Below are 11,610 nucleotides of genomic sequence, written 5' to 3'. Positions count from 1 at the left end.
CACATTTTACTTTGACTTTTTATATTTATAAGTGATAACACACCTGGTATCAGAGTAGCGATTTGTAGTTTAAGTAACACCCCCCCCCCCCCCCCCAAACAGAAAGAGTAGGCAAGGTTTAATGCAGTAGGTGTAATATACTTGGGTTCTCAAAAGGCCATAGTAGACTCGTGACTAAAGTGGGGTCAGGGGATAAATAGCAGGATGGATAGCAAGCTGACTACAAAACAAGAAACAAAGTCGGGGCTAAAGATTCAGACTGGTAAGGTGAGAATTGCTGTTCCGCAGGGACCTGATCATTTACATCAATACTTGCCACCAAATTGGGGGTTTAGTCAATGCTAATAAAGATTGACGAAATACAAGAAAATGTTGACTTGCAGAATAGCCATGTAAACAGCAAATGATTTTCAATGTAGATAGGTGTGAGGTGGTACATTTTGGTATGAGGAATAAGGAGACTTCCTACTTGCAAAATAAAAGTAAATATACAGATTTACAAATCATGAAAGTAACAACGTAGGTTAACAAGGCTATAAAAATGCAAACAAAGCACGGGTTCGTTACTAGATGAATGGAATTGTAAAACAGAAATTACGTTGAACTTGTACAGAAACTTGGTTAGACCACACTTTGGAGTACTGTACATATTTCTAGTCTCCACATTACAAAAAGGATTTAGAGGCACAGCAGAAGGTGCAAAAAAGATCTAAAAGGATGATACAAGAACTGAGTGGTTACAAATATCAGGAAAGACTGAACAAACTGGGGTTCTTTTCTCTAGAAAAGTGAAGGCTCAGAGGTGACCTGATAGACATCTGAGGTTATGAAGGAGCTTGATGGGCTAGAGGTAGAGAAGATATTTTAACTTGTGGAGGAATCGAAAACTAAGGCACATGAATATAATATAGCCACTAATAAATCCAGTGTGGAACAACAGCAATAATAATAAAAACAAAAAATGCTAGAAATACTCAGCAGATCTGGCAGCATCTGTGCAGAGTCATGATCCTGTCTTTTTTTTTTCTCCGGGAAATATGTGGTGTGTCTTTAAGACAGCAAAGGAGTCATATTGCTTTAAGAACCAGCAAGCCTCAGGAGTTCGAGAAAGTGCATTTTGGTTGCCGTTAGATACAAGCATATGGAGAGGGAACCAACCAGCTTCAAAGACTGCATCCTGGTTACCCAGCAATAGCCATTCAGGGACCAAGGACTGAATATGTTGCAATTATCTTTTGAACTGGCTTTTTAGTTGAAAACGTACTATTCTAGCTGGGGACACAGAGAGACAGCTATGTGTTAGCACCTGAAAGAAGAGCTCACGGCCCATTTCAACTGAAGGAAGAGAATTTAGTCTGTTTATTTATTATTCTCTCTCAAAATTCTTTTTTTTAAAAAAAGTCAAGCCAAAACAGAGATCTCTGATCATTTAAACTGAAGGAAGGGAAGTTAGACTGTGACAATCTTTTATCCCTCAAAAACTCTAAATTCAGATTGATTCTATTGAGAATGTTTGCAAGTTATTAATTGTTCAAATTCATCGCTGGAGAAGGAAAGCAGCACTTACTGCTGAAATTAGACTACGGACTGTTCTACCATTGAAGAACCTTTTTCCTCCATCAGACGGCTGTGAGGACTTCAAGCAACATTGGACTGTAAATTTGCAAGGACTCTATTTTTTTCTATTTTAAATGTTGTTTATGTCTTAGGAGTGTTTAAGAATTTAGTTTTTCCAATTAACCAATTAATTTGTTGATTTAAAGACACCTGGTTTAGTTAGCCTCATTTGGGGATTAATAGATGGTACAATTTGGCTGTGTCTTTCTTTAATTTGGAAAGCTTAAAATGATATGTTAGGCGATCTGTGGAAGGACAGGATTGAATTAACAGTGCATTTCTCCCCACCACAATCAGAATTGTATATTATGATTGGGGGCTTTGACTGGAGCGGTCGGTCGTAACAGGAGAGAGTAGCAGTGGAACAACAGCAACCTGACTGAGAACACCAAACTGCAATTCTATCAAGCCTGTATCCTCAGTGCACTCCTCTACAGGAGTGAGATCTGGACAACTAATACTAGACAGGAGAAAAGGCAGAACATTTTCCACTTTCAATGTCTCAGATGTATCCTCGGTATCTCTTGGCAGGACAAGGTCACCCAACTCCGAGGTCCTGGAGCATTCTAATTCCATCAGCATACACATTACTAAACCAACGACATCTGCGATGGCTTGGCCACGTTCATCAAATGGATGACCGCCGTATACCCAATGATTTTCTGTATGGTAAACTGGCCACTGGGTCACGACCTTCCGGATGTCTATACCTTCCGCTACAAGGACACCTGCAAGCGAGATATGAAGATGGCAGACATCGACACAGAGAACTGGGAGACAGCCGCCAACAGCAAGGACCTCTGGAGGCTGACTGGATGGGCATTGGAAGAGGCAAGGAGAAATGGAAAGCTCAACTGGCTGAGAAGGCAGCCCAGAGAAAACAGAGGTCAGGGAATCCTGCACCTTCTCAGCCCATTACCTTCATCTCCAGCAACTACAGCAGAGGCTGCCATGCCAGAGTGGGGCTCCTGAGCCACACCAGGCGATGTTTAACAGTTGACAACCAAGGCGCAAACCATTGTCTCACAAACACTGCTAGACTAATAAATCCAATAAGAAATTCAGGAAAAACTTCTTTGCCCAGAGAGTGATGAGAATGGAGAACTTGCTACCACATGGAGTAGTTGAGGCAAATGGCAAAGCTGCCGTTATAGGGTATCATAGAAAGTTTACGGCACAAAAGGAGGCTACTTGACCCATCATGTCTGTGCCAGCCGAAAAACGATCCACCCATTCTAATCCCACCTTCTAGCGTTTGGTCCGTAACCCTGCAGATTATGGCACTCGAGGTGCATATCCAGACTTCTTTTGAATGAGTTGAGGGTTTCAGACCCCCACCACCCTCTGGGTGAAAAATCCTTTCCTTATCTCTCCTCTATTCTTTCTACCAATCGCTTTAAATCTATGCCCCCTAGTCACTGACCTCTCTGCGAAGGTATATAGGCCTTTCACCTATACTCTATCCAGGCCCCTCAAAATGTTGTACATTTCAATCTGATCTCCCCTCAGCCTACTCTTCTCAGGAGAACAACCCCAGTCTATCCAATCTTTCCTCATAGCTGCATCTTTCCAGTCCCAGCAACATCCACGTAAATCTGTTCTGTACCCTCTCTAGAGCAATTACATTCTTTCTGTAATGAGGTGACCAGAACTACACCATAGCACTCAAGTTGTGGCTGAACCAATGATTTATACAGTTCCAGCATAACCTCCCTACTGTTATATTCTATACCTCGGCTAATAAAGGAAAGGATTCCATATGCTTTCTTAACCACCTTATCGACCTGTCCTGCTACCTTGAGGGGTCTGTGGACATTCACTCCATTAATCATGTATTCCTTTGCCTCGCTTGACCTCCCCAAATGCATCACCTCACAATTCACCAGGTTGAATTCCATTTGCCACTTTTCTGCCCATCGGACCAGACTATCAATATCTTCCTGCAGCCTATAGCTATCCTCCTCGCTATCTACCACACGGCCAATCTTTGTGTCGTCTGCAAACCTCTTGATCATGCCACCCACATTTACATCCAAATTGTTAATATCCTTTTTGGCTTCCTTGTCTCGAGAGACAATGTGTAAGCATCGAGAGGTGGTCAGCTGTTTGTGGAGCAGCGTCTGGAGTGGCTATAAAGGCCAATTCTAGAGTGACAGACTTCCACAGGCACTGCAGATAAAGTTGATTGTCGGGGCTGTTACACAGTTGGCTCTCTCCTTACACTGCTGTCTCTTTTCCTGTCAACTGCTCAGTCTCTTCGACTCGCCTCTCTTCAACCCCACATTAAGAGCTGTCCGCCAGCTCTGGCGATGGCTGGCAACTGGCTCCCAAGACTTGTGGTCAATATCGCAAGACTTCACGTCGCGTTTGCAAACGCCTTTAAAGCGGAGACATAGACGGCCGGTGGGTCTGATACCAGTGACGAGCTCGCTATACAATGTGTTCTTGGGGATCTTGCCATCTTCCATGCGGCTCACAAGGCCAAGCCATCTCAAGCGCCGCTGGCTCAGTAGGGTGTATATGCTGGGGATGTTGGCTGCCTCGAGTACTTCTGCGTTGGAGATACGGTCTTGCCACCTGATGCCAAGGATTCTCTGGAGGCAGCGAAGATGGAATGCATTGAGACGTCGCTCTTGGCTGACATATGTTATCCAGGCCTCGCTGCCATAGAGCAAGGTATCGAGGACACAGGTGTGAAACACTCGGACTTTTGTGTTCTGTGTCAGTGCACCATTTTCCCACACCCTCTTGGCCAGTCTGGACATAGTAACAGACGCCTTTCCCATGCACTTGTTGATTTCTGCATTGAGAGACAGTTGCTGGTGATGGTTGAGCCCAGGTAGGTGAACTCTTGAACCTTTTCCAGAGTGTGGTCGCCGATATTGATGGATGGAGCATTTCTGACGTCCTGTCCCATGATGTTTGTTTTCTTGAAACTGATGGTTAGGCCAAATTCGTTGCAGGCAGCCACAAGCCTGTTGATGAGTCTCTGCAGACACTCTTCCGTGTGTAATGTTAATGCAGCATTGTCAGGAAAGAGGAGTTCCCTGATGAGGACTTTCCGTATTTTGGTCTTCGCTCTAAGACGGGCAAGGTTGAACAATTTGCTATCTGATCTTGTGTGGAGGAAAATTCCTTCTTCCGAAGACTTAAACGTGTGAGAGATCAGCAGTGAGAAGACGATCCCAAACAGTGTGGGTGCGAGAACACAGCCCTGTTTCACACCACTCAGGATGGGAAAGGAGTCTGATGAGGCATCGTTATGCTGAATGCACTACCTCACACTTCTCCATGTTGAATTCCATTTGCCACTTTTCTGCCCATCTGAACAGACTATCAATATCTTCCTGCAGCCTACAGCTATCCTCCTCGCTATCCACTATACGGCCAATCTTTGTGTCGTCCGCAAATCTCTTGATCATGCCACCCACATTTACATCCAAATCGTTAATATATACCACAAAAAGCAGGGGATTCCCCTGCCGCTGGGCAAAAAAGTCATTAACATATTTAAATAAAGTATAATGACTGCATAATTACATTTTCACTAAGTCCATTCCACGCCGATATTCGGTTCAGAGATCTGAGGTGCAACACAGGCCAGGAGGCAGGAGTGAAAATTTCAAGGTGGGGAAGAGTGGGGAAAACTCCTGTTGGCTGAGGGGATGGTGGGAAGAGGTTGAAGGGCAAAGGTAACAAAGTTTGGAGGGAAAATTGGGGATGGGAAAAAAATGTGTGGAAAAGACATGGAGTGGTGGGAGAGGGACTTCGATCTTTTATTAAAGTTATAACTGTAAATGTTCCAGCCATTTCTGTTTAAATATTTAAATTGACGGTAAGGTCTTGAAGGCCTTGATTTTGAGCTCGGGTATAATAAAAACGGAAAGTACTGGAAAAGCTCAGCGGATCAAGCAGCATCTGTGGAGAGAGAAGCAGAGTTAACGGTTCAGGTCAGTGACCTTTTATCAGTATTTTGCTTTTATATTGAACTCAGGCCTCTGGAGTAGGGCCTATTTTGATAGAATGACCCTCTGATCCAGAGGCCACTGAGCCACGGCTACGTTTCTATCAATATCTAACCGCCGTGCCAACATGTCCTATCGAGGTGAGAGGGTATTTGCACCGACAGGAAAGCCGCTGCTTCCGACGAGCTCACCGAGGCCTTGTCCGTTACCAAGGGAACCGCTGACAGCCGAGGTTCTGGGACTGAGGCCCCGCCCCACGTTCCCCCAGTAACCGGACAGGGGCGGAGCGAGAGGGCATGGCGGCCAACTGCGGCGGTGACAGGGTGGAAGCCATTTACCGCACTCGGGATCCGGTGCAAAACCTCCGGATCCGGTAAAAGCACGATTCCGAACGCATCAAGGTCCGCGGGGGGAGGGGGATTAATGGGGGAGGGTCTGCGGGGGATTAATGGGGGGGGGGGATTGATGGGGGTCCACGGGGGAAAGGGGATTAATGCGGGGCCCGCGATGGGAGGGGGATTGATGGGGGGCCCGCGGGGGAAGGATTAATGTAGTGTCCGTGGGGGGAGGGGGATTAATGCGGGGTCCATGGGGGAAGGGGAGTTAATGCAGTGTCCGCGGGGGGAGGGGGATATATCGGGGGTCCCTGGGGGAAGGGGAATTAATGGGGGGCCCGCGCGGGGATTAATGCGGGGTCCGTGAGGGAAGGGGGATCAATGGGGGGCCCGCGCGGGGAAGGGGGATTAATGCAGTGTCCGCGGGGGCAAGGGGGATTAATGCGGGGCCCGCGGGTGAGGGGGATTAATGCAGGGTCCGCGGGGCGGAGGGGGATTAATGCAGTGTCCGCGAGGGAAAGGGGATTAATGCGGGGCCCGCGGGTGAGGGGGATCAATGCAGTGTCCGCGAGGGAAGGGGGATTAATGCGGGGTCCGTGGGGGAAGGGGGATTAATGGGGGGCCCGCGGGGGGAAGGGGGTTAATGCACTGTCCGCGGGGGGGAACGGGAATTAATGCAGTGTCCGCGGGGGGAGGGGGCTATATGGGGTGTCCCTAGGGGAATGGGGATTAATGCGGGGTCCGCGGGGGGAATGGGGATTAATGCGGGGTCCGTGGGGGAATGGGGATTAATGCAGGGTCTTGGGGGGAGGGGGATTAAAGCATGGTCTGGGGGGGGGGGGGGAAGCGAGACTATGCAGGGGGGAGCGAGATTGATGCAGGGTCTGTTGGGGGGGGGGAAGTGACATTGATGCAGGCTCTGTGGAGGGAGTGAGATTCATGCAGGGTCTGTGTTATCACGGAGTGAGGTTAATGCTGCGTGTGTGGGGGTGGTGGTGCTGAAGTGAGATTAATGCAGGATCTGTGGAGGGGGTGCTGAGTGAGATTAGTTTCGGGTCTGTGGGTGGGGAGTAAGATTAATGTGTGGTGGGGCATTCAACTGTGCCACTTTACAGAATAAAGGACGTAAATGTGAATAATTGCTTTGAGGCTTCAATGCAAGAGGACACAGATTCAGGGCTTTGGAGAAAAGAACATAGGAGAGACACGGGAAAACCAGCAACTGAAACCTTTGTTAGATGAGTAGTTGCCCAGGTCGTTCAACTCATTTAAAAGCAGCTGGATGCTAAGATGGGAAGGCTAGATTCCTAAAGGATGAGATCAAATGGGCTCTCTTTATCTGAATCTAGCCTGTGAAATGTTATTATTTCCTGAACTTGCCCCTTGCTGAAGGTGTGTGTTTATTCCAGTGTCCCTCTGTCCTGCCTACTAGCAGGTTTTAGTGGTATTAATGGATTTAACATCTGCAACCCAATTAGAATAATTGAAATCCAAGGTTTTATCAAGGGAGAAATTAAGTGCATTTAATTTTTTTTAAGGATATGGCTTCACCGGGTAGCCCCAACGGCACTCTTCACTCAGCATGTTCTGCAACCAGGAACTCAACAGGAGAAAAGTCTTATTGAAATGACGACGTTTGACACCTCGACTTCAGAGGGCGAGACCAGTAAGCTCCATATTTGTCACATATATTCCTTTTGGGGTGCTTGCTTTTAGAACTACAAGTTTTGTTCCAAAGTGAGTTTGACATGAGATTAGAGCTATAGGCCACTGCAAGTAATAACCATTTGGCTGAGAATGCGTAAATGTGTTTTGCTGCAGAGCATTTGAGAGAGAAGGCTTTTATCCCTTCAGTCAACTGTTTTTTAAGAATTTCTATTTTTCCCTCCCTTTTGGTATAGTCTCCCTATTCTCCAGATTGGCTATACATTGAGCAGCTCTGCTATATAGCTGGGTGATGGAGGGTGCCCACAGACTTTCTCTTTCTCTGAAGACCAGTGCCTGGTTTGCCCTTGGCTCTGCTCCACAAAGTTAGTGCTGTATTGAAAAGTGCCTTTGAACAACTGTGGGTATACTTGGTTTACTCTACATGATACAACTGTGCAAAAGGTGTCTGAGTTGTGTTGGACATAGTGAAAAGTGCTTCCAAGCCAGATTCAGCACTATTAGGGAAAAAGTCAGCTGTCCAATAACCTTTGAAGTTTGTGTCTATAGGTGTCTCTTGATGACAGGACTGAGCTCAGTTGTGGCATCTTTACAGTCTGCTCATGCTTGCTATCTATGCTTATACATGAAGAGTGGCCACTTGTGAGATGTCCCTGAAGTTTCTAACACCTGCTGACAGCACAGTTAGTGGGTGTATCCCTGCAAGAGTTAGTAGCTTCAAGTGAGATGGAGAGAAAGTGCTTCCAAATGTTGTAATAAATAGGCAGTGAAAGTGGAATAGAAATGAGTTCCATTGCAGGAAGGCCCCCACCTCAGTCAAGGAGCTACACCAGCCTAAGGTGAGAGGAGGTGTAAACGCCATGAAGCCTCACAAGTACTTCTTGCTGTGTGATCATCTCCATGACTGCATCGCCCTATCTAGTGCAGTGTCTCTGCCATATGTCTGGCATATTCCTCACTCTACCATTATCATCAAGCCAACCCTGGACCAAGATGACCAATCCTGGTTCAGTGAGGACTGTAGGAGCATGCCAGGAGCAGCACCAGGTGTCCCCAAAAATGAGGTGGCAACCTGGTGCAGCTACAGCATACGACTATATGACAGCTAAGCAATCCCAACACCAACAGATGAGATCAAAGCTCTGCAGCCTTGCCACATCCAATAGTGAATGGTGGTGGACAATTAAGTAACGAAAGCAGGAGGAGGAGGGCTCCATTCCTATCCTCAATGATGGCAGAGCCCAGCACATGAATGCAAACGACGAGGCTGAAGCATTTGCAGTGGTATTCAACCAGATGTGCTGAATGGATGATCCACCTCAGCCTCCTGAGAACCCCATCATCAAAAAAGCCAGTCATTAGCCAATTTGATTCACTTCACATGGTATCAAGAAATGACGAAGCACCTTGGGTATAGTAATGGCTATGGGCCCTGAAAACATCCTGGTTGTAGTGCTTAAGACTTGTGCTTCATAACGAGCTATGTCTCTAGCCAAGCTGTTCCAGTGCAGCTGCAACACTGGCATCTACCCGACGATGTGGAAAATTGCCAGTTATGTTCTGCCCACAAAAAGCAGGACATAGCCAATCCGTCCAGTTACCGCCACAACAGCCTGCTCTCAATCATCAGCAGTGTGACAGCGGGGGTTGTTGAGTGTGCTACCAAGTGGCACTTAGTCATAAATAACCTACTCACCAATACTCAGTTTGGATTCTGCCAAGACCACTCGACTCTAGACCTCATTACAGCCTTAGTACAAACATGGCCAAAAGAGCCAAATTCCAGAGATGAGGAGAGAGCGACGTGGGCGGGACGTGGAGAGAGCGAGGGGGGACAGGCCGGGAAGTGGAAGAGAGAAAGGGGGCGGGACGGGGAGAGGGAGAGAGAAAGGGGGCGGGACGGGAAGTGGAAGAGAGAAAGGGGGCGGGACGGGGAGAGGGAGAGAGAAAGGGGGCGGGACGGGGAGAGGGAGAGAGAAAGGGGGCGGGACGGGGAGAGGGAGAGAGAAAGGGGGCGGGACGGGGAGAGGGAGAGAGAAAGGGGGCGGGACGGGGAGAGGGAGAGAAAGGGGGCGGGGCGGGGAGAGGGAGAGAGAAAGGGGGCGGGGCGGGGAGAGGGAGAGAGAAAGGGGGCGTGGCAGGGAGAGGGAGAAAGAAAGAGGGTGGGTCGGGGAGAGCGAGAGGGGGCGGGACGGGGAGAGGGAGAGAGAAAGGGGGCGGGACGGGGAGAGGGAGAGAGAAAGGGGGTAGGTCGGGGAGAGCGAGAGGGGGCGGGACGGGGAGAGGGAGAGAGAAAGGGGGCGGGACGGGGAGAGGGAGAGAGAAAGGGGGTGGGTCGGGGAGAGCGAGAGGGGGCGGGACGGGGAGAGGGAGAGAGAAAGGGGGTGGGTCGGGGAGAGCGAGAGGGGGCGGGACGGGGAGAGGGAGAGCGAGAGGGGGCGGGACGGGGAGAGGGAGAGGGAGAGCGAGAGGGGGCGGGACGGGGAGAGGGAGAGAGAAAGGGGGCGGGACGGGGAGAGGGAGAGAGAAAGGGGGTGGGTCGGGGAGAGCGAGAGGGGGCGGGACGGGGAGAGGGAGAGAGAAAGGGGGTGGGTCGGGGAGAGCGAGAGGGGGCGGGACGGGGAGAGAGAGAGGGGGGTGGATGGGGGGAGAGGGGGTGTACTGGGAGGGGTGGGAGAGAGAGAGAGAGAGGGGGCAGGACGGGGAGAGAGAGAGAGGGGTGGACGGGGGAGAGAGGGGGTATACTGCGGGGGGTGGGGGAGAGAGAGAGAGAGAGTGGGTGGGGATGGAGCGGATGGGTGACGGATTGCGGGAGAGATGGGGAGAGAGAGGGGTTGGGCAGAGATAGAGAGAGAAAGAGGGAGCGGGAAGGGGGGAGTGAGAGTGAGAGGCGGGCGGGGGGGTGGGTCAGGGACCGAGAGAGGAGAGGAAGAGCGAGGAAGGGGACCGAGAAAGTGAGAGGGAGGGAGACGAAGGACACACGAATATACGAATTAGGTGCAGGAGTAGGCCACTCGGCCCCTTGAGACTGCTATGCCATTCAAAAATTTCATGGCTGAACTGATTACTCCACGTTTCCACCTTCCCCGATAACCTTTCACCCCCTTGCTTATCAATAATCTGTCTACCTCTGCCTTAAAAATATTTAAAGACACTGCTTCCACTGCCTTTTGAGGAAGAGTTCCAAAGACCCACGACCCTCTGAGAGAAGAAATTTCTCCTCATCTCTGTCTTAAATGGACGACCCCTTATTTTTGAACAGTGACCCCTAATTCTAGATTCTCCCACAAGAGAGAAACATCTTTTCCACATCCACCCTATCAAGACCCCTCAGGATCTCATATGTTTCAATCAAGTTGCATCTTACTCTTCTAAATTCCAGCTGATACAAGCCGAGCCTGTCCAACCTTTCCTCATAAGACAACCTGCCCATTCCAGGTATTAGTCTAGTAAACTGCCTTCAACGCATTTACATCCATCCTTCAGTAAGGAGACCAGTACTGTACACAGTACTCCAGATCTGGTCTCACCATTGCCCTGTATAGCTGAAGCATAACCTCCCTACTTTTGTATTCAATTCCCCTACGTGATAAACGATAACATTCTATTAGCTTCCTAATTACGTGCTGTACCTGCATACTAACCTTTTGTGATTCATGCATGAGGACACCCAGATCCCTCTGCATCTCAGAGCTGTGCAATCTCTCACTCTTTAGATAATATGCTTTTTTATTCTTCCTGCCAAAATGGACAATTTCACATTTTCCCACATTATATTCTATTTGCCAGATCTTTGCCCACTCACTTTACCTATCTATATCACTTTGTAGCCAACTTATGTCCTCTTCACAACTTACTTTCCTTCCTATCTTTGTGTCATCAGCAAATTTAGCAACAATACCTTTGGTCCCTTCATCTAAGTCATTTATATAAATTGTAAAAGGTTGAGCCTTAGCACAGATCCCTGTGGCACACCAATCGTTACGTCTTGCCAACCAGAAAATGACCCATTTATGCCTACTCTCTGT

The 11,610-nt window shown here is 48.6% G+C and overlaps 1 protein-coding gene across 3 annotated transcripts in view; it reads left to right on the top strand.

Annotated features, from left to right (window-relative positions):
• The first annotated feature begins 5,841 nt into the window (after positions 1-5,841).
• Positions 5,842-11,610, top strand: part of mks1 (MKS transition zone complex subunit 1) — an 81,181-nt gene continuing 75,412 nt past the window's right edge. Inside the window, exons 1-2 of one of the 3 annotated variants that reach the window (XM_068010203.1) lie at positions 5,842-5,955; positions 7,456-7,583. In XM_068010203.1, coding sequence (XP_067866304.1) covers positions 5,879-5,955; positions 7,456-7,583 — 205 coding nt within the window. In that variant the 5' untranslated portion in view covers positions 5,842-5,878. Of the gene's footprint in view, positions 5,984-7,455; positions 7,584-11,610 lie in introns of all 3 variants that reach the window. The other 2 variants (XM_068010205.1, XM_068010204.1) reach the window with 2 other exon arrangements.

The sequence above is a fragment of the Heterodontus francisci genome, chromosome 30 (assembly GCF_036365525.1).
Source record: "Heterodontus francisci isolate sHetFra1 chromosome 30, sHetFra1.hap1, whole genome shotgun sequence".
Classification (NCBI taxonomy): domain Eukaryota; kingdom Metazoa; phylum Chordata; class Chondrichthyes; order Heterodontiformes; family Heterodontidae; genus Heterodontus; species Heterodontus francisci.
Note: the sequence above shows the minus strand (reverse complement) of the source record. Positions and strands in the feature narration are given on the sequence as shown.